At 41.0% G+C, this 23,123-nt stretch overlaps 1 protein-coding gene across 19 annotated transcripts in view; it reads left to right on the top strand.

The window, feature by feature from the left end:
• MAGI1 (membrane associated guanylate kinase, WW and PDZ domain containing 1) overlaps nucleotides 1-23,123 on the top strand; it is a 592,032-nt gene that overhangs the window by 515,983 nt on the left and 52,926 nt on the right. For all 19 annotated transcript variants that reach the window (XM_019757194.2, XM_074313244.1, XM_019757188.2 and 16 more), the window contains 2 exons: nucleotides 3,790-3,972; nucleotides 4,535-5,155. In XM_019757194.2, the coding sequence (XP_019612753.2) occupies nucleotides 3,790-3,972; nucleotides 4,535-5,155 (804 nt within the window). The remainder of the gene's footprint in view (nucleotides 1-3,789; nucleotides 3,973-4,534; nucleotides 5,156-23,123) is intronic.

The following is a 23,123-nucleotide window of genomic DNA, read 5'->3' as shown; positions in this document are numbered from 1 at the left end:
TTATGTAAATTCTGCTGGCTTGGATATACTTTTTTATGGTGATAATGGCTTTGTTAAAGATAGAACAGAGTAGGAAATAACATGATTGTGGCTTCCTCTGTATTTCTTAAATATAAAGTTCCCTCTGCAGCCTTGTGTTGTCTTATTTCCCTGTCCTTTGATACCTTAGCTACACTAACTTTTCAGTTCCTTAGCTAGAAAAACTTGGACATGTCTGCGCCTTTGCATAGGCTGTTCCCTCTGTTTGCAGCTGTCTTTCCCTCCCACTGTTTGCTTTGCTAACTCCCTCTCATCTCTGGTTATTGCTGGGTTCCTCTGTTAGAGTTACTCTTCCCATCTTATTCTTTTCATTTATAGACTTTAACAGTTTATAATTAGTATTTATGTGTGTTCAGCTATTTGACAAGTTTCCTGTTTAGACTTTAGATCCCACAGAGTCAGGAGACTGGGTTTTTTTCACTATAAGATCCTCCAAATGGCAGAATCCCTTTGATCTGTAGTTTCGACTGAAATTCATTGAGTGAAACAGTTATGTATGTGCACATAACATATGCACGTACATACATACATGATAAGCAGACCAGCTTCCTTAAAGGATTGTCTTAGAGATTGAATAAATTAAAGCTTTAAAGGTTCAGGTTCTGAGTGCCAAATGCTTAGTGCTGCAACTGAGGGAAGGGGCCAGATGGTGGTATCTGTGTTAGAAGCTTCATCTCAGATTCCTTCTTTTTCTAGGCCTTTTTATTGGTGTTTTCTTTTCTTCTTTGACCCTCTTCGGTCCTGTAGTGGTTTGAGATTTGGGAGAGGCTCACTGAACTCTCCCTGGAAACCATTCATGATTCTTACAACCTTTCTACTGTATAGTCTCCATGCTGATCCTTGCCTTTCAAACAGTTATAACTTTGCCTCAGAAAGTACCATTGGACAGCACTGGTCTACGGTTTCACACAGTCATGCCCAGAACAGTACCAGTCTGCAGGGAAGCAGGCACCTCCGGATTATTCAAACGCAGATTTGAGGGCCCAGACCCAAGAGGTCCTGATTTGGTAAATCTAGGGCAGGCCCTAAAAATGAGCACATTTTTACAAAGTTGCGCAGGTGATTCTCATACAGAATCAGATCTTACAGCCGGCAACTAGTCAGCAGACTAAGATCTCTTAGGAAGTTACGTGCACAGGGCTGCAGCAGAGAGCTCCAAATTTCACTGCTTACGGGTAGGAAAGCATTTCTTTTCCAAAGCTGCATTAACTGATGCCCCACCCATACTTAAAACATCATAAAATGTGCCTAAATGTGAAACCCTCTGATCTTTGCTCCCCAGTTAAGTGTTGCAACAGGACGTCAGTGGTGTAATTTCAAAGCTCTGCTCATGTCTGTATTAAGTTGAAAGCATTCTAAGCTCAAAATATGCTAATGGTTTTTTAAAAATTCATTCAGATAAACTCCCAGACACATGTTCATGTTTTCTAACTGCCTATAATGAGGGTGAAAAGCTTAAGCACCCACCCACCTCTTTCAGCCTTCTCAAAGACATATTAAATCTCATTTCTGTGTTCTGTTGTGCATTCATTCATTAATTCACTCAACACATATTTTTGGAGCACATAAAATGAAACGGGTGGTATTCAACACACTGGATATACAAGCAGAAATCCTCATGGAGTTGACATTCCAGTAGTTTTATGTATGTGCACGTGCAGTGCCCTCATGCAAGGGGGTGGAGGGGAGTGAGAAAACACACCAAACCAACAAGTGAGAGGTAAATTGTGTTGGTGTAATAAATGCTAAAGGCAAAAATAAAGCAGGAAAGCAGGATGTTGGAGGATTGCAATTTTTAATGCAGTGGTTAGGGAAAACCTCACTGAGAAGGTAACGGCTGTTGGTACCTCTACATAAGTGCAATGTGTTTCCCTTCAAGCTCTCCGAACTCCCTAGCAGCCTCTGCTTCAAGAATGTAGGCTATTGACATACACCTCAAAGTAAAATCTGGGTGTTTTATCTCATTTGTCCTCACTTTTGCATCTGATAATTGCCATGGCCGTTGTCTCCCCACAAGCCCTGACTGCAGCTGGCATCACCTTCCCGGTGCGTTGGCAGATGACCTTACATGGTGAACCCTGCTACGGTTTTACTTTCTTTAGCCATGGTGACAAGGCTGCAGTTTGTCAAGCTTCCAACCAGCCTTGAGATTGCACTGGAGAGGGGGAGGTTGGTGAGCAGACCTATGACTCGAGGCAATTTAAAAGAGCCTTTTTAGGAGTCAGAAACTTTTGAAATACGCAATTAGAAATTGTATGTGTGCCCAGAGACCTTTTTAAAAAGGTGTTTTAGAATATAGCTAACCAAAAATAACTTTTCCTTCCTGGGTGCCAGGTTCTAGTTTGGGGTTATAGGGACTTTTTCTCCTGTTTGTTTTTTGTTCATTTGTTTTGTTTTTTAATATTTTTGATAGAAAAGAAATAGGGCACAAATGAAAGCTGTGGCAAGGACAGGAGATAGGAAGTATGATTAATTAGGAGAGTTGAAGAGTCTAAGCATTGAATTATGTCTACTATTTGAGATAACCAGAGAAATTTCAGTGAGTTTCTCCATTACAGTGAACTCCATTACAATGAAAATAAGGTTTTTGGTTTCTGTATAGAATGTTATTTATGAATATTACCAAGAAAATTCAATAAAACATTAGGTAGCATTTTTGGAAGTTATTTAGCCACATATACATATTTTTTAAATAAGACAACTGAATTTGGAGCTATATGGCTCTTGTTAGTAACTATTTCATTTAGGTTTCTATATTTGTGTGTGTGTGTGTGTGTGTTTAATATTCTAAGCCACATGTTCTAAAGTATTTTTAAAACAATAAATTTTAGCAGTGGACATGTCCAAGCTATTTAAGAAATTATTAAAAGATGGAAATTAACAGGAAAAATCAGTTGAATTCAGAATTCAATTCAAAGTACAGTGGTATCTATGTTTTCGAACATAATCCATTCCGGAAGACTGTTCAAGTTCTGAAACGTTCGAAAACAGAGGCATGGTTTCGCCATAGAAAGTAATGGATTAATCCATTCCAGATCTTTAAAATCAATCCCTAAAATTGCAAATTTAGCATGAATTTTACTATCTAATGATACCATAGATCCATCAAATTTACGGCGTTCATAAACCAAAATGTTCGTCAACTGAGATGTTCGAAAACCGAGGTACTGCTGTAAAACCTCTTCATTTTGAAAGCAGTGATTCTACACTTTTATCAAATTAGTTTTTGTGACTATTTATAATATGTTTCTTAGTATTATCTATGTGTTTTCAGAATGAGTTTTCTGTTTGATTAACAGCTGAAAATTTTGTTGAGTTGGTTTTACAAATGGAAGCCAAGCCCAAGGCGACACATTAGAGGCAGGATTGCAAAATATAAAGTATAACAAAACCAAAGACAGAAAGACCCACTCCATTTTCTGGAAGGACCTGATGGCAGCTCAGTTGCTGCCAATTACCTGAACTGAAACCATGGGAGCATGTCAGATGATGCACATCAATTTCATTCTTCTCTTATATTTTCTTTTGGATCATGCTGACATGCGATATGTACCATATCCCCCTCCTTAAACAAAGGAGCCCGGGATCACCCTTATTACTGAAATCAAGAGAGGACTTTCTTAAAACAGCTTTGTGCAAAAATGCCCCAACGCAGGAGCTTGGAGAGTTCTCTATAAGTTGCATAATTTCTTACTTAAATCACCTTTTCACTTGTGATAACATTCCTATATTTTTCTTGTTTTAATCTAGGCAAACCCTTTTTTACACGAAACCCTTCTGAGTTGAAAGGCAAGTTTATTCACACGAAGCTGCGGAAAAGCAGTCGTGGCTTTGGCTTCACAGTCGTTGGAGGGGATGAACCCGACGAGTTTCTGCAGATCAAGAGCTTGGTCCTAGACGGTCCTGCTGCATTGGACGGCAAGATGGAAACAGGTAGAGATGCTACATGGTCCAGTGGCATTTCCTGTGTGGTGGGAAAGAATTCTACCCTGGCACCCGAACACAACCAAGCAACAGCATGATTTCATGAATTCAAGAAAGTTCTTTAAAAACTTTACGAATGAGCAGGATTCCTCCACAACATAAATGCATGGCCTGGTACAGATGAAAGCCTTTGAAGCCATTTAACTTTGGGGGAGCTGTTAGGGTGCTATTGAGTATAGTAAAGCAGTCCTTTACTAAAAATGTGGATCTGTTTGAGTAAATGAATTCTGAACTTGGAATTCCGCAGTGAGAATTTTTTTTGGAAAAAAGTTCCAACGTGCTTTCAATTCTCATTATATTCTCACTGGCAGGGAAGACATTAGATGCTAAAAGAATGCCTTATTAGCATTTAAAATAAGTAATAGAAACAGTCTTTTTGTGCCCTATGGGACCACCCCCAAATCCAGTTTCAGTTCAGCTTCCTATTGGTAGGATTTTATAAAACAATATTGATATAATTTTCTGGGTACTGTTGTTTTTCTTTTAACTCCCAAACTCTTACCTTTTGCAGGAGATGTAATTGTCAGCGTGAACGACACCTGTGTTTTGGGACACACACATGCGCAAGTTGTGAAAATCTTCCAGTCCATTCCCATTGGTGCCAGCGTGGACCTTGAACTCTGCCGAGGTTATCCACTGCCTTTTGACCCAGATGACCCCAATACGAGTTTGGTGACCTCGGTGGCCATTTTGGATAAAGAACCAATTATCGTGAATGGGCAAGAGACCTACGATTCACCAGCTAGTCACAGTAGTAAAACAGGCAAAGTGAATGGCATGAAGGACGCCAGGCCAAGCAGCCCTGCTGATGTGGCTTCAAACGGTTCCCATGGTTACCCCAATGATACTGTCTCTTTGGCTTCCTCCATAGCCACTCAGCCGGAACTCATAACTGTTCATATAGTCAAAGGGCCAATGGGCTTTGGTTTTACTATTGCGGACAGTCCTGGCGGTGGTGGCCAAAGAGTGAAACAGATTGTTGACAGTCCAAGGTGCCGAGGCCTGAAAGAAGGAGATCTCATAGTGGAAGTGAATAAGAAGAACGTGCAGGCTCTGACTCACAACCAGGTCGTGGATATGCTGATCGAATGTCCAAAGGGAAGTGAGGTCACATTGCTGGTGCAGCGAGGAGGTACGTAGATTTATTTTGTTCTTTGGTTTTGTTTTTTTAAAACTCAATCCGTTGTTTAACTTACTGGTCTTCAGGTGGCTATTCGGGGCTTTTTAAAATGTCTACTTTTTAAAGATCATTTTTATTTAAATGTTTGGAAATACATTCAAAATGCTGTCTGATTTCTTCAAATGCTAGCATCTTTGGAATAAAGGCTGTGTTTATACATTGTGTTACATGTGTGCAGCTAGACTGATACTCTTAAATGTAAATCAGATTGTGTTTTTAATAACCATTAAGATTTTAACACCTGTGTGCAAAATGTGGCTTGTGGCCACTCCTCTCACTCCTCTCCCTATGCTTTAGCCCCTGGCTTTTTTTTCTAAAGTACCTTTAGTGCTCCAAGCCCTTTCTGTCTCAGGGCCTTTGCACCTCCTGTCCCCTCTGCGTGGCATGCTGTATTCCCAGCTCTTCCCTTGGTCTGCTCAGTCTCATTCAGGTCTCCCTCAGAGAAGGCTTCAGTGATCGCTTACCTACCGTCGTCCCCCAACACCTCCGTGTAATCTCTATTTCACCCTATTTCTTCAGAGCCTCTGTTGTGGTTATCACACGTAATTGATTTGTTTATTTGTTTGTTTATTTTTGCTGCTTTCTCTTTTCCACTAGAATATAAGATCCGTAAAGCTAAGGCCATGTCTACATGTTGACAGCTATATCCCCAGCATTTAACATAATACCTGACTCCTGCTAGGTATTCATGAATGAATAGGTATTGAATGAATGAATGAATGAATGAATGAATATGTGATTATTTATACTTGTCAGGAATAACAGCTCCACTGATCATGTTAAAACATACCTCAACATACCCACAATTCAATGAAGTAGCTAAGGATCTCAAAGACGTGAGGTATTTATTCTAAATCTTGAGATGTTAACGAGTTCCTTCTTTCTCCTGCCTTCATCCGTGACCTTTGCTCTCCCGAACTCCCAGCACCTCACACTGAGAAATATTTTCCACTTTTCTGAAATGTCTTGCTTCTGGATATGTATTTGTGACTAGTCCTGACTGATCACCTCACACAGTGGGCCTGAGATTGGTTGTCCCCTGATCCTTGCCAACATGATTTGTTTTCTACAGGGTATATTCTGGCCCTCTGGAAAGAGATCAGGAACCAGACTTGTATTTCCTCCTGGTTCTGTTGCAACAGAAGCAAGCGCTCATTTATGTCACAGCAGCCACGTTCTCATGCTCTCATGAAGCTCTGTGTTCTGTGATCTAACCGATTGGGGTCACTGGAAGGAAATTTAAAATTCAGAGCATTTATCTGTGTGAATTGAAACCTGAATTGAAATACTCAACCCTTCTTGAACAGTTATAAAAGCCATTGTGCAGATTTTATTCTTAAAAAATGTTGCCACTGATAAAATTTTGAAGTCTCTTCTTGTACCTAGATCACTTGACTGCATAGATTGTTGTTTAAAGTGACCAAGGTATAGTTGGGAGTTACTTGAGTATAAGGATGATGGTGACGATGATGATGATGAAGAGGATGATGATGATACCTGGCACTTCTAGATAAGTTGGCAATTTACAAAGCACTTTTCATATGGTCACATGCCTCACATCTCATTTTTACCATGTTCCTGAAAGGTAGGAAGGTGCCAGCCCACAATATGACTGAGAAGTTTACCTGCAATCCATAGTTTCCAGTCCAGTGCTCTGCCCTACTTAGCTCTGAATGACACTGATTTTGGCATAATTGCTGATTTCTGTAGCCAACAACTTGGGAACTTTTCAGTAGTTCTTAGTTCATCAGGGACATCTCTGATTTAGCCACTGCTCATTTGACAGTCACACACCATCCTGCTCTCCTACCTAAGTTATTGGCGCCATCATTTCTTTTGTCACTATGTTCAGTTTTTCTTTTTTATTAGATTAACTTTTAAGGGGACCAAAAAATAAAATCTTATTGCAATCTACTAACTTACAGTGGTTTCGAGAACCATGTTATAATGAATGTGCCCAAACTGGCAAACAACTGACTTGTAAACATACCCTTTAATTTCAAATATGTTTGCATTCTCTCTTCTTAATTTCTGAGACCTTCTTTTTGTTAATGCCATTAAATTTTATAACATTAAATTAATATGGAAATACCCAGAGTATATATTGCCACATTAGTTAACATCTACATAGTTTATTCCAGAACCTGAGTAATTTAAAATCACTGTAACATCAGCAGTCTTTAAAATACACCATATGTCTTGTGTTTGATTTACATATCAGATAGAAAGTTTGTACATCTGCAGTTGGCAGACTAGCTGTAGCTACTATTAATCTTTCTAGAAGCATATACATATATTTTTTTCTGCCATACATTTGTTATTTGAATCAGTGCTGACATTTTAATCATGTCTCCTGTATGGTGGGGGTGAGAAGGTTTGATGAAACAACAAATACAGCAGCTGGGTTAAATGAGAAAGTTAATGGCCACGTCACTGATTCTTTCTAATGAATCTCATCTGTCATAACTTCTAGTAAGCAGATTGATAAACTCATTAAATCCACAGTTTGTGATTCTCAGGAATTCAGATCTCTAGGATGAGGTTTTCTGTGCTTTAAAGAACTGTCTTTTTCTGCATTGGGGCATAACTGTCTTAATTTTTAATTTCCCGACCTCATTTTTGATATTTAGTCTTTTCAGTTATGTTTTGGTTTTTAGTATTTTTCACACCCCCTCCCTCCCCGCCCCCCTACCTGGAACTCAAGCAGAGGTTGAAATACCGTTTGTTAATTTCTGGGGTCAGACAGTTTCCTGGGTCAGACTTGGAGTGGCTGGCAGTGTCCACCAGATGCACAGATGCTGGGACCATTACTGATTTGTTTACAAGTCTCTTCTCTGTAAACATGACCCTGCCTGCTGGTCGTTGGTTAAGGGGCAGTGCCTTCTCCCTGTGCCTGGCTCCCTGGCTCCCATGAGCGGTCCTTTCCTCCTTCTCCCTCTGCTGTCCAGTCAGGAGAATGCTATTTATTTATTTATTTATTTATTTATTTATTTATGTTTACATAGCATTTGATTTCAGACAGCCTGTCATCTGATACCAGTCTGAGTCTAGAGACAGTTTTTGAGGTATTTGGAAATCATGCTAGAAGGTCATTACTATTTTTTTAAGTTGTATTTTTAATGTACAAAAGATATAGAATTTGTCACATAAAGGCTTTTTACTTTTTAAAAGAAAGGAATTATGTGTAATATATAACTACCTGTGTCCCTCTGTGTAAAATATTTTGTATATTTGGCTAATTCAGCATCAATTAGTAGGTGGGACATTTTAAGATATAATTTTTGGGTTGAATCAGAATGCTTTGTTTCAAGAGAAGATGTGACAATGCTTTATGAAAGTGGAGAATTACATTTTGCTTTTGAGAGAAAGTGTGCATTGAAAAGAAAGCTGAGCTGGAGGTATCAGGAGCCAGTCTCTGGTTCAACTCTGCTCTTAGCTGCTTCATTTCTTTGACCAGGTTTCCACTCCTGCCCTGAGACTCATTTCTTTATTTAAAAAACAACAAAAAAATGATGATTCGCAGTAGATCATCTTTAAGGTAACCCCTTTTGGCTCTAATTTCATGCAAAAAATGACCTCATGAGGTGTTTAAAAAAAAATTCAACTGAGTAAATTTTAAAGATCTTATTGGCTTTATTCAGTGATTTGTGAATCGGGCAGCATCCCATCTAGCAGATAGAAAGGAACTCCAAGTTGCTGCACAAAATGGAAGACTTTTATAGGTAGAAGGGAATAGTACAGGAAGTTTTACTAATAAAAAGCGGAGTGGTTGTATTAAGTCACCTTCCTTTAGGGGACAGCAGGGGTCTCTCAGGCAGATGACTTCACTAGTACAGATCAGGTAATTTCAAATTGACTGGTTTCAGATTCCATTCCTGGGAGAGGCCAAAAGTGTTAAGTCTGGGTTTGGTGACATGGGGCTTAGCAGAAGTGACTTTATTTTGGGCCTGTTGTCTTGTTTTTAACAGAGGTGTAGAGAAATGAGCACACGACTCTAGAGCCAGGTGATGTGAGTTTAAATCCCAGCTGCTACCTTTACTGGCTTTATGACCTTAGGCAAGTCATTGGGCAAAATGGGAATGGTAATACTTACTTTGCACATGCCATTGCATGATGGAGATAAGATAAGATAGCATTTGTGCTAATTTCTGACATAGAAGTTGTCACACAGTCAGTCAGTGGTATTTTACTGTTACCCGATAGAAAAAAACAACTGGGTAGGGGTGGCTTTTAATTTATTTAATAAAAAAAAAAAAAGAAAGAAAGAAAGAACGAAAGCTCCTGCCTGGATGCGCAATATCTTAATCTCAGTGCGTGACTGCCAGGCACCTGTACTTTTTCAGAAGTTCCACTAGCAGTTCTGATGTTACAGCCAGAGTTTTAACCAATGTCAGGCTCCTGCCCTCCTGGATCCTTCTAGTTTTGATTCTATGGCATATAACTTGGGAAAATACGTTTTCTAAAACTAAAAAATTATTCTTATTTCTGAGTAATAATCTTCCTTTAAAGTCCACTTTATAAGCAACAGACTTCTCAATCTTCCCTGAGATCCTTTTCAGCTCCCAAATTCTACATGTTTCTACGTCGGAGGAGAATCCATAGGGAGGGCATGGTCTTGGTGCTTGTTTTGAGCTCAGTCTCCCCATGGCTTTTGCTGATCACAACAATAATACAAGTGAGGTTTTGTTTTCCACTTTGCACACACTGTATGCTGAATGCTTTTGTCAGGCCACTCAGCAACTTTTAGGATCTGAATGTAAAATAATGAAATGTTAGGATGTCCACCTTTGACTCTACGTCCCTGGTACCTCATAGGGAAATGGCATGTGGTAAAGTCTCAATAAACACCAGCTGAATAAATTAAACTTGCTCCACAAGTCACAGAAGAAAATTAGTCATATAGCTTTATAGTCATGCCTCATAGCTTTAGAAAGATGATAAAGAGATGCTAAAAGGCAAAAATTAGACATGAAAATGATGGTGGTGATGGTAATGATAATGTTACCACAAGCACTGATTGAGTACTTACTATGTGCCGGGCTTATTACCATGTTACAGGCAATGCACACACATAAATAAAATCTCACAACACCCCACTGTTGTGATCACATTGGAACTGCTACCAATTTTCAGTGTGAGTCTGAGGAGGATCCTCTGGGAAATGAAAGCCGTGATTGTTAGCCTCTATGCTAGTGGGGAGAAATGGAAGGGATTGTTTTCTCTTCCATGTTCAAACTCCACAGCTAAATTTGCTTAGTATATAGCAAAGGGGGAATTTCTGGTTTGGTTGGGAAAGCATATGTGACTCCTCCTTGCTTAAACCACCTGTAGTAAAAATAATAAACACTTCCACAATGTGCCAAGCATCGTGGGTTGTAAACATTTTATGTATCATAATCCAAAAGAGCCTTCTGAGGTAAGAAAAAATCTTAGCTCCATATTAGAGAGGACAATGAGACTACAGCGGCTGAGGGATTTACCCAGAATCATCCTCGTGTAGCTGACTATTGGCAAAGCCAAGTATCTGAGCCCAGGAATTTTGGTTCTGGAGACTGGGCTCTTAACCACTGTGCTAAGCAGCCTTTGGCTTATCGAGAAGACACTCCAATGCCATAACTGTTGAGGACTGTATCTTATCCATAAAGGAATGGGTATGATCTGAAGTCCATGGGCAAGTTGATGCCACTTATTTTTCATCAAAATTTACTGATGGTGTTTAGCTAATTAAATCATCATCAATCCAGATAGGGCCAGTATTATCTAATCTCATCATCTAAGCACATCACTGGCATTATATCTTCTTGTGTGTGTTTTTTTCCTTCTGAAATTATGCAAACCTATTATAATTAGAACCACAGTGAGTCCTGTGCCAGAGAGTTAAACCCCGGTGATCTGACGCCTCTCCTGTCTTTGCCCTCTGGTCTTGGACTGGAGAATGAATTGAAGATTGCACCAGTTAAGTGTCTGAATGCCAGAATCGCTCAAATTGAGCTGCAGGGCCTCTGAAAGGCAATTCAGGTTACTTGCAGAGTGATATCCTAATAGTTCTGTGTATTCACATCTGCAAATCCTGCCAGCGCCCCCTCAGTATGTCCAGGCTCCATCCACCACCCAGCTCTTCCCTGGCTTCCACCATCCACCCTATGGGACCTGGCCTTGCAACAGGTCCCAGGGTTTCCTACAGCCCATTGTCCTGCAGGAGTGATTTAGAGTCAATTGGATCAAGTCACTCCTCATGTCAGAATGGCTTCCCATCATTCAGAGTAAACTCCAAAGGCCCTAGCGCTTGCTCTTTTCCCTCTGTCTATATTTTCCTTCTCCCAGATAGCCACAGGGCTCTCTCACCGACATCCTTCAGGCTTCTGCTCCAAGGTCTTTTCTTCTGAGAAGCCTGCTCTGACCACTCCATAAAAAAGAAAGTAGCGTCCACTGCCATCACTACCTGCTCTATCTTTCTCCCTCTTGGCACTTACTTCCTTGTGATCTTCCTGAGAGCAGGGCTTGGTCTCAACCATTTCTTCACCCCCACCACCTTCAACCGTGCCTGGCACATTGTAGGTATTCAGAAAATTATATATATTGAACGAAAATACGAATTAATATCAGGTCCTTTGTTTTCATAAACACTAATCCTCCAGAGAACTTTTCTGAGTTGAGCACTATCATGATAGCCGAGGAAATGAGCACCAACCGAGAGATTCGCACAGAATCGCACAGTGAAAATGGGACAGACCCTAAATCCCAACCCAGGCCTGCTTACCTACAAAGCCTATGCTCTCTGTTTCAGGCTGTTCTCCATGACAAGGAAACGCATTGACTGGCGTGTGTGACGCCAGGATACTGGAGAATGACATCAGTGGACCATGTTCTGGTCCAATTAAGCATGTTCTCCAGCATCCAGTACAGTAGTCACCAGCTACGTGTGGCTATTTAATTAATTAAAGTTGAATGCAGTGTAAAATTCAGTTCTTCAGTCCAGCTGGCCACATTTCAGGAGCCCAATAGCCACACGTGGCTTGTGGCCGCCGTATTGGACAGCGAAGTTAATAGAACATTTCCATTCTGATAGGAAGTGCTGTTAGTGCTGCTGTAGAGATTTTGATTATTTTACCCTCAGAGGTGAGATGTTGAATATCTATTTTATCCTTTCTCTTATTTTTATACATTTGAATAGAAGAAACATAAGGGATGGACAGCAACTTGATGGTGAATGGATTTTTTTTTTTAATACAGATAATAATAATAGGTCCTATTTATTCAGTTCTTTCCATGTGTAGGCACTGCTGTAAGCTCTTTATATGTGTTAACTAGATGTTAGAGGATCACAAGGAATTGAGACTCAGAGAACTTAAAAGACTTGTAAAGCATTAGCACTTGGGGCGATCTGCTGTATCCCAGGTAGACAGCTCATCAAGTTTTAATGGGAATTACAGGGTCGCCACCTAACCAGGAAGTGTATACATCGTCTTTTTATACTGGACTGACATTGTTTAAGAAGCATAATTTAAATTATCTTATTATGTAAAGTATCTTAAATCCCAAAAGGGGAAGAAACTTTAAAACTGAAGGAAAATTCACCTTATGTCCTTCCATGTAAAATAATGTATAATCTGCTGCATGAACAATCGACAACTTAGTTTGTCAGAACTGTCTTTTAAAAAGATGTTGACATGTCCCTGGTGTATTTCTCTTATTTGATATCTCAAACTAGTTGACCTCCCTGCTTACCTGCCGTGCTGAAGTAAGTTTTCTAATAATTGTGGTAGTCAAGTCCTCTAGTCAGATCTACTCTGCTGCCTAATACCTTTTTAGGTTTTATGATAGACGTTGTTGAAGTCAAATTAGCAAACTTCCCAACACTGCCACGGCCCACAGGTTGACCAGGATGGCAGTCTCATTTGCTAGCAAGGAGCCTTCTGGCCTTTATTTCTAACACAGCTTTAAGTTGCTATTTTTGTTTATTGTCATGCTTTAAAGTTATCAAGGATTTTATTTGATAATTTTTTTATAGACTGCTGGGTCATATTTATATTTGAGATGATGACTTGTAGCAGGAGATGAGATAAATATAAAAATGTCTCTATTTCGGATCTGTCTTTCATTATATAACATAAAAATTACCCCTTACTTTCAGCATCTTAAGGAGCTCTGGTTTTGGTTTTAAAATTTTTTAACGGATTTTTGTTCTTATAATTTTTAAACATAAGCAGGCTTCACTATTTGTTCTAACATTTATATGCAGTTTTAGACTTGATTGGATGCTTTGAGTGTTATTTCTATTATATTCATAATGCAGAGTGGTTGGCACACATAAAACTTCAGCTTTTCTTCCTGTAAAGTAATGTCTCATCTTCCTTGAAGTTAAACTTAATGCACTGAGTTATTTGCTTTTGTGCATTATTTATTATAAATGTGTGTGTGACTCATAATTCTCATTAATGAGTGGTGACATACCCTCCCCTTTCTGAAAGAGTGTAGGAATTTCAAGGTAGAATTATTGGCATGGCTCGCAGGCTGTAGAATTGTCATTCTGTGCTTCTACTTACAGGGCTGAATTTGAATATAAAGAAGTTGTTTTGTTTTCCCTTTTGGGTACAAATTCATTAACATCATGTGCCAGGAATTGTCTAGGCACCGGCCTGAGAATAGAACCATCTGCAAACAAAACAAACAAGTGTCTAATTTCATGAAGCTTTTATTCGAGAGGAAGGAGAGAAAGGGCAGAAATAAACAGAAGAATAAAAAATGTCAGCCAGAAAGAAGTGCTGTGAAGAAAATAAAATTGGGTGAAGTAAGCAGGAGTGAAAGGGGTTGAAGTGAGAAGGCTGCTTTAGATGAGGTGGTGAAATGTGAATGATCACAGGGAGGGAATGGCATTCCAGGAAGAAGGGACAGTTGGTGCAAAGGCACCAAGAAATAGAATGGACGCCCATGTGACTAAAGAAAGGTGAACACAGGAAGTGGTGATGCAGTTCAGAGACTGGAGACCAGGATCAGGAGCTCAAAGTTCATTTTCAGTGTGGGTCCAGTTCCACACAGTGAAAGGGTGAGAGCTCGTTTATATTTTAGACACTCCCTCTGGTGTATGTGTGAGGAATATATTTTAGAGGAGAAGGCGTGGACGGGGAGAGACCTATTAGGGCCATTGCAGTGGTTTCAGAAAGGTGTTGGCAGCTTGGTCTAGAATAATTACAGTGGAGACAGAGGTAAGTGGGGGATTTAGGAGAGTCAGTGGGACATGTTAGGTGGACTAAGGAATAGAGGTCAGCAAACTCTTTCTGTAAAGGGCCAGATGGTAAATATTTTAGTTTTGTAGGCTGTATGGTCTTAGTCGCCTGTACTCTACTCTGCCTTTGTAGCAGACAACATGTAAGCAAATGGATTGGTTGTGTTCCAAGAAAACAGTAATTGGCCCACAGGTTATAGTTTGCCAACCACTGCTGAAGAAGGAAAGGAAAGGGGAGCAGCCAAAATGACCCCTAGGTTTTTGGCCTAGGCAGTTGGATAGACAGAGGGGCCATTTGTGAAGATTTGGATACCGAGATAGCAGTGGGTGGGTCTTGAACTCTGGAATCAGGGGCTCCGTCTCAGGCATGTTCATTGTGAAATGTCCATTTGACATCTAAATGGAGCAGAAATGTAGGCAGTTGTGTGCCTGGGGTTCAGTGTTGGCAAGGTTAGGGCAGGAGAGATATACATGTATGGGCCATTATTTTATCAATGAGTGTGCTACAAGCTGTGAGCTGTGACCCATTACTAGGCTGTGAAACGAATCTATTGGGCTATAGTCACAGTTTATCTTGAAAGTCAAATAGAATAGAAACAATCAGAGTACATTATAGTTAGTAAAGGTAAGTACTTTTTCATGAAACATTTACTTGTATGTGCATATACATATATACACACATACAAACACGTGTATATGTGGATGAATGTATTATAAAGTATATTTCTCATTGTGGACCATATTCACAAAAGTTTGTAAAATATTCATGTAGACAGGAACCATGGGGCTGAATGCGATTACTTACGGAAAGAGCAGAATGAGAATAGGCTCCAAGATGGAACCCTCAGGCTTATCACGTCTCGGGTCACGCTGCGCAGAAGGGACCAGTAAGCGAGATCAAGATGGAAAAGCCAGTGCATACAGGAAATACGCTATTACAAATCCAAGACAAGAAAGTGTCTCGAGATTTGAGCTACAGGGATGGCATCAAGGAGTGGAAGCATATGAGAATGGAAACATCGCTTGTGTCTGAGAGCCGGGTCGTGAAGTGTGCAAATGCAGCAGATGGGAGTGGGGATGAGAGGAGGAAGTGGAATGGGGGTTCCGACAAGCTGTTCAGCAAGTTTCCCTGTCAAGTGGAATGGAGAATAGTGGTACTAGGTGGAGAGAGCTACTACCAGCTAGTGCAGAGGGTTTGGTTTGGTTTTTAAGATGGAGATCCTGCAGCATTCATATATGCTGATAGAAATAATTTAGAAGACAGAGAAACTGGAGATGCCGAGGAGAAAGGGGAAACATTGCAGGAGTGAGGTCTTTAAGAAGGGGGAATAAGGCCTTTAGGAAGAGCCCAGCATGTGAGAGGAGGGGCTGGCCTTCGGGACAGTATTTGTAAACTGCAGAAAATGGGACTAGATTCATTCACTCTTTTTTTTTTCCCCTCATAAAAGTAAACTATTGAAATTTCTATATCTGAGGTTTCCTGATGGTAGAATCAATTGAGGTTATACTGTAGCTGTTTTTCTTTTCTGTTTAATTTCATAGTTCTAATAATATTTGTGGCAAGTCTTTTCCCGGTTGACCCATTCCTGGTCTTAATCAAGGACTGAACACTTCCTTTGTGCACAGCTCTAGGATAAGGGAAGAGAAACAGGGTACTCACAGGTTAGTGAGACAAGACTAACATAGGAATTTTACCAGCAGTAACATGTAGTTTGAACCTGTGTGGTACAGATTTGGACAAGAGGTGAATCAGGGAGGACGAGGGCTTCCAATGGAGTCTTTTTAAATGACATGAGGCTAGAGTGGGCTGTCTCAACCTCAGCACTATTGACATTGGGGAGAGATAATTCTTTGTTGCAGGAGTCAGTCCTATGCGTTGTAGGATGTTTAACAGCGTCCCTGCCTCCACACCTCGTCCCCACCTTCTTCCCCTCCAAATTGTGGCAACGAAAAATGTCTCCAGACACTGACAAATGTCCACTGACAGGCAAGATTGCTCTCTGCTGAGACCTACTAGACTACAACTTTGACGTACAGAAGGAGTTAGCGTTGTGAACTGATGGCCCATGGCTGGTACTGGGCATGAGCCTTTCATGTATTTTTTTTTAGTAGACAGTTTAAAAAATAGTCTTAAATCTGAATGCATTTCGTTGGCACCAACAATTCCAATTTGCCACAGGCCTGCCATTCCCTTTGATCTGTGCCAGCACACTCTTACATGAGACCTGCCATTGCCTACTTGCAGCTGAGCGTGAGACCCAAAGCTAGTATGCGGACGGCACTGAGAGAGGTGTGTAGACCTGCTGTAGACCCTTGTCCTAGGAAGTTCTTTTTACCACCATGGTCTCAAAATTCCAGGAACTGGCTATTTCTCCTTTCTTTTTGGTTTAATTTTTATACATTTTTTTCAAACAGTGGAAACAAGATATCTTCAGATGTTTTTTTCTTAACTTTGGAGTTCATTGTCTACCTTTTCTTCGGTTCCATCTGAAAATTAATTTAGTAATCATCGCCCTCTTTGGATGGTGTCTCCTATGTGAAAAGCCTCTGCTATGAGGGGCACTGTTGTCATGGCTTCTTCCTTCTCTGATACTAATTTTGCAGCCTTATTTCATTGAGTTTCTCTGTATCGCCAAGAGGTAGCTTCCTATTCTCTGTTCTAAGTTTTTCCCAGTTCTGAACATTTTCAAACCTGTTATCTGAGGCAGATAGTTTACACTATGTAATTTATTTCTACCTTCCTTCCCTGCCCTCAAATTATATCTTTACCACCATCTGGAGTTAAGTACTTGCCATGCTTTTTATTGAATCTTTCATTGGCTCTTGCAGATTTTTAAAATGTTCCCCAACTTACACCTGGCCTGGTATTTCCCGTTTGTATTCCTGCTCAGATATTAATCACGTCCCCTATTTGTGAACATAATCCTTTTTTTGGTTCAGAAACCTCCTTGGTAGAATCTTACTATCTTCGAAAATAGCGTTGAATCTGTAGGAGTGTTTATCCTGGCAACATGCAGCGTGGTTTGTGTGTGTGCTCCAAGTTGTTGCCTAGGTTTATTTCAAACTCCTGTTTCTTTCTGTGTTTCTCATGTTCTAAATGTTTTTTGTTTCTCACCATATGCAGTAAACAACATTCATTGTTTCTTTCATTTAATGAGTTCCAGCGCTGTGCTTATCTGTCACGGTAGATGAATGACATGCAAGCAAACATCTAAAATAGTGTGGTTAACACATCTTCCCCATGTTCTCCTGCTTAATTCTTTTTCTGGAAGTCTCACCTGGTATGTTACCTCTGCAATGAAAACTTCTAGTGTACTAATTTTGTAATTGTCATATTTGAGGCAGAGTTGTTTAAATGATCCTTTGCGCTGTGTCATAGAGTAGCAGTCATAATAGCTAGGAAACTGCAATGTGGACCAATGATAAGACTGTGTAATCGAGGGAATCCCTTTCTATCCCTGGTGTTGGCTATCAGCTCGCCTCATTCAGCAACTTGTGTTTTTATTAGACTTTTATTTTGGCCATTGGTATGTTCAGGGGGCTTAGCATAAAGTACCCATCTAAAAGCTATATTTTGAAAAGCTTTCTTAGAGTTGCATAAACACTTACCAGGCTTTTTTTTTTAATCATTTCGAGATAGTTGGAATTAGGCTCTGCTTCCTTAATGTCTATGTTGTTTCTAAATTTTAAAATGTTCTCTATGGTTACTTTTGCCATAGATGCCATTTACCTAAGTGGGAAATGACTGCATTAAAAACATGATAGCACTGCCGATGCATTAATGGGACTCTGCTTATGTAGTTTGCCCCTGCAAAGCAATTTTCACTTAGACTTTGGCAATTGGAGGAGGAAGAGGCAGCTGCTTTTTATCACAGTTTCTTAAACTAGGCACTATTGATATCACGGACTGGATGATTCTTTGCTGTGGGGGGCTGTCCTGCACATCATAGCGTGTTTCGCAGCTTCCCTGGCCTCCCCACATTAGGTGCCAGTAGCACCCTCTCCTCCTTTCCAGGGGTAATATCCTACAGCAGCATCAGACAGGGCAGTGTCCCCTGATTCAGACAGGGCAGTGTCCCCTCATTCAGACAGAGGAGTTGTCGCCTCATTCAGACAGGACAAGTGTCCCCTCATTCAGATAGGGCAGTGTCCCCCCATTCAGACAGGGCAGTGTCCCCCCATTCAGACAGGGCAGGTGTCCCCCCATTCAGACAGGGCAGGTGTCCCCCCATTCAGACAGGGCAGGTGTCCCCTGAAGAGCAATGTCAACCTTGACTCAGAACCACTGCTTTAACTCTTTTGACAGCCATCTTGATTTTGATTGTTGGAAATGCTGTGTTCTATTTTTTTAGGTGCAAATGAAATCAGTTTATGAATTATTTTTGTAGAAATTGGATGGAAGAAATTTCATGTGAAAATTTCCCTATTCTCAGTCGTTGCTTCTGCATCGGCTCAGTAATAGAAGTAGCAGCTTGGCCAGTGGTCACGGTCTCCCTTCAGACCCCCTCTCTGCCACTAGCTAGCAGTGCAGCCCGGGTCAGCATGGGCAATGTCCCTGAGCTTCTGCATTGTCATCTGAAATATGGGTGCCACTGTACCTTCCTCAGCCCTGTAGTGAGGCTGGAGCAAGATGAGGACTCATCACACCCACAGTGCCACCATGTCCCAATGGAGGGTTTATTGGTCTGTCAGATCGGATGGGGCTTAAGAGAAAGGAGGTGGAGATACTCAGGTGGTGCTACTGTTTTCAGTACTTGAGTGTCATTTTCCAGCTTCGAGAAGAGATAAGGGAAGGCAAAAGGAGGAGCCTCAAGGGAAAAGATAGTGGAGATGTGCTCCTTCTAGTCCGAGATGACATGATTTCCAACAAATGGTAAAATGAGAAAAACCATGACAGAATAGTAGAAGTTAAGTTTTTCCAAAGTGAAGAACACTCCTTTATAGATTGTATCCTTCCTGTCTTTTTCTGCTGAAATAGGCTTTTACTTATGGAACAGTAGTTCAGTATTTGTCTCTCCCTCTTCAATGTTCCTTGTTTGCAAAATAAGGAATTGGCAAATTGTGATCAGTTGCTTAAATCTATTTTACACAAATATGCTGTTCCATGAATTCTAAAATCTAGGAATGTCTGCTGCAGGGAAGGAGGCCCTCAGGAGGCTGGGAAGACAGGATAGGAGGGAGGATGCACAGAAGTAACGCGAGAGTCGGGGTCTGGAATCCAAACTCGGAGAAAGGCAGTGGGAACTCCCCCCTTTCTCTGACTGTTGCTTCCAGGGCCTCTTAAATTAGGCAGAAGCTGAGTCTGGGTTCACATCCGGGGGTAGAGTCATCACTCTCCTATGTGTTGCCTGTATGTAATGTTACCTTTATTGGTCAGACTCTTCCATGAATTCTTTTGTCTTGAGAAGGAAGAAAAATGGGGTGAGCTGTGCACATTCGCTGTGCACAGGGTACCCCAAAATATCCATGTCTGATTTCTTATATATGCAAGCAATCTCAAAAACTTTGACAGCTCGTAAAAATCCATTTCAAGTTTATTTGCTTGCATTAACTTCTCCATCTGCGTTGACTCTGAGGTTGATTAGAGCCTCATTTACCAGGAAAACAGGCAACAGCCAAAATCAGACAGGAGAGAAAGCAAAAGGATCCTGGCATTTGATCTCCACTGTGAGAAACTTGCTGAGCACCTTCCTCGGTAAATGCTCACCGAGTGAGCATGTATCTCATTTCCAGTGTGAATTTCTGTTACTCTTCCCTGCCCCAAATGCAAGGTACTCCTCTAAGGCAGTGCCCTGTGATACATCTTGTTCCCAGATCAAATATTTCATTATAAAGCCTTATAGTTCTTGAATTTTTCCCTCCATCTTAAATGTACTTGACTTATAAAAGTTATTGTTCATTGAGATTTATTTTGAGTGGGACATTGTGTATGCTGGGGTGTGTGGGGACGAAACGGATTCCTATATTCTGCCTTTAAGCAAATTCAGTTGGCAAAATGAGTATTGACTCACTGGAACCTGAAATCTAACAGTTGAACAAAGCATAAGCTTCTGCTGCTTCCCATGGCTATCTGGGGCAGCAATTCATTAGGAATTGACAAAGTCAAGGAAAAAGCTCTTTTTCCCCTCTATAATTCACATAATCACTTAGACCAGTTCAGATATTGTTTCAGCAAGAGGTTTTTGAAGACATTGAATGTCTCCATGGGAGATGAAAGGGGCTGCTCATCATATGTCCTTTGCTCTTTGCAAAAACCTGATTCTTCTTCAGTAAGTGGATCTTTAGGTCTGACTTCCAGACGCTGAATAGTGCAGAGCTGCAGCATTCCCACGTCGATCGTCTTGCCTCAGTTAACCATGACCAGTGTCTCCTAAGGCTAATGTGATTTCCTAAATTTAAGAGATTGGAGTAAAGTCTTATATGGTGCCAGGGGTGGCTTCAGTCACAATTAAGCAGTTTGGTAATAAAGTTAATTGAAATGGCTAAATAATAGACACCCTTACAGAGCAAACGGGAAAATTTTGCTCCTATTTTGCAAAATTACATTGCAACAGAAAAGTGATTGTCACACCAATGAGGTTGTAAAACTACTCAAGAGATTCATGAATTTGGCTGGAGAAAATGACCTGAAATATTCCTTTTCATCAGTGTTTGTTTGCTTTTTGTGGGAAAGTGTGAGGCATTGGAGCGTTTTAACTCACTTTTGTCATAAATGTTGCTTTTCTAAGGAAAGACATAAAGGTATCCATAACTGAAGAATTATTTAGACTTTCATAGAATCCCTGAGAACATATCCATTGGCTGGGGCTGAGAGCTCTAGGGTCTGGGGTTTCTTTGTGAGCATTCAGTGAATTCTGGACTTGAGCCATCTGTTGTGATGGGAATTTAGAACACAAGGTGGCACAGTGGAACCTTGCTCGCCATGTGGGGGGAGGCCGTTGGTGAGTTGAGCTGAGTACGGCAGCTCACTCATCAATCAAGGAGGCCAGGGATCAGAGCTGTGCGGTAGGCGCAGCGGCGTGGTGGTGATCAAGAGAGGCCGCACCGCCCCTCCCCTCCCCCGCACCCTCCACATACACACTCACCTCAGAAGGGCCACACAGTCACACATTTATTCAAAAGATACCAGCGGTGCCAAAAAATCTGTACAAGTGGACAGTTTGGTCGACGTTGCTCAAGCAGTAGTTCGCCATAAACGGAAATGTCTGGATGCTGATGGTCACCACTTTGAGTACCTCTTGTCACTGCAGAAGTCAAATGGGACTTGTATTCATCTCTTGTTATCGGTATACAGTGAGTACTACAATTTTAATAGTTTTTTGCTTAAAATGTGTTGACAGTTTTTTTTGCACCCTCTGTATTTATTGAACTGGAGACCAGACACAGTTCTAGGGCTGGATCAGCCCTAAAATAAGACACTAGGTCACTGACATGGAGATAATAAGCAAGTAAATGATAACAGTCAGCAAACAAAATAATTGTAGAGTCACAGGGTCTATGAAAACAAACTGTGCTGTGTGACTAAAGTGTGACAACAAGGATCACTTCAGATCTCCTGATGGCCTGTGCCCCTGGATGGCTTTTCTGAATAAGTGACATTGAGGAGAGCCCTGAGTGACGAGGAACCACCCAGACTTCGATCTGCAGGCACAGTGTTCCGGGCAGAGGGAACAGCCAGTGGAAATGTCCAAAGGAATCGAAGGAATTAGCCCAGAAGTGGAGGGTGCCAGCCTGGCTGGCGCGAATGGCAAGGAGAAGAGTAGTAGGAAATAACAGGAAAGAGGTAGGCAGGGTCAGATTAAGGGGGGCTTTGTGGGGCCGGAAAAGGAGTTTGTGTTTCACTGAAACTGTTGGGAGCCACAGGGGCACATAACCCGGAGGCCGTGTAATCTGCTTTGTGCTGTAGAAAGATGTCTCTGACCTCTGTGTAGATAATGGATTAGAAGGATGAAGAATAAAGCAGAGACCAGTTTTCAGGCTCTTGCAGCCATTTAAGAAAGAAAAGTCTGTGGCAGTGGAGATGAAACGACATGGTGAATTCAGGATACACTTTGGAGAAGGACCGTGTATTTCAGGGGTTTGTCTTTCCATAAGGATGAAATTTGGGATACTATCCTGGGTCTCTTTCTTGGTCCTATGCCTAACTTACATTGCTAAAAATAAGCAGGCAGGATAAGAATCATTCTAAAAGTCCATAGTCCTGAAATAAAGGATCCTGGCATGTACTCTTTTTTTTTTTTTTAACCTAGAACCATCTCAGCACCAATTACAGTGATAGGTTTCCCTTTGGGGCCAGTGACCTTAAAATCAGGGCTCACACAGCATCCTGCTTTTCCAACCCAGAAAAGGAATCATTATGGGTTTTTTTTCTTTCAATGAGCTATTTTGAGCTATTGTTTCATATCCCCCCATACATCCAATACAGCTAAAAGTCAAATTTTTGACCTCGGGAGAACTTCCTTGGAGCTTCCAGGCTACATGTAGTCTTTCCCAGGGAGACCTTGAGGGACTGTTGAGAAGCGAATGGGTAACAGGGCCCACCCGTAAGCATGTGCACAGAAAGTGATTCAGATTTGAGGTATACATGGTAGAAAAGTCAAGCTGTCAGTCTGGCTGCTGGGGACTGTTTCTCAGAGTAGAAGCATTTATTGACTGAGGTAACACCCTATGCCTAAACACCCTACTTACAAATAT

This window comes from Rhinolophus sinicus, linkage group LG10, assembly GCF_036562045.2.
Source record: "Rhinolophus sinicus isolate RSC01 linkage group LG10, ASM3656204v1, whole genome shotgun sequence".
Lineage (NCBI taxonomy): Eukaryota > Metazoa > Chordata > Mammalia > Chiroptera > Rhinolophidae > Rhinolophus > Rhinolophus sinicus.
The sequence above is the reverse complement of the archived record's forward strand: the minus strand, read 5'-3'. Positions and strand labels throughout refer to the sequence as shown.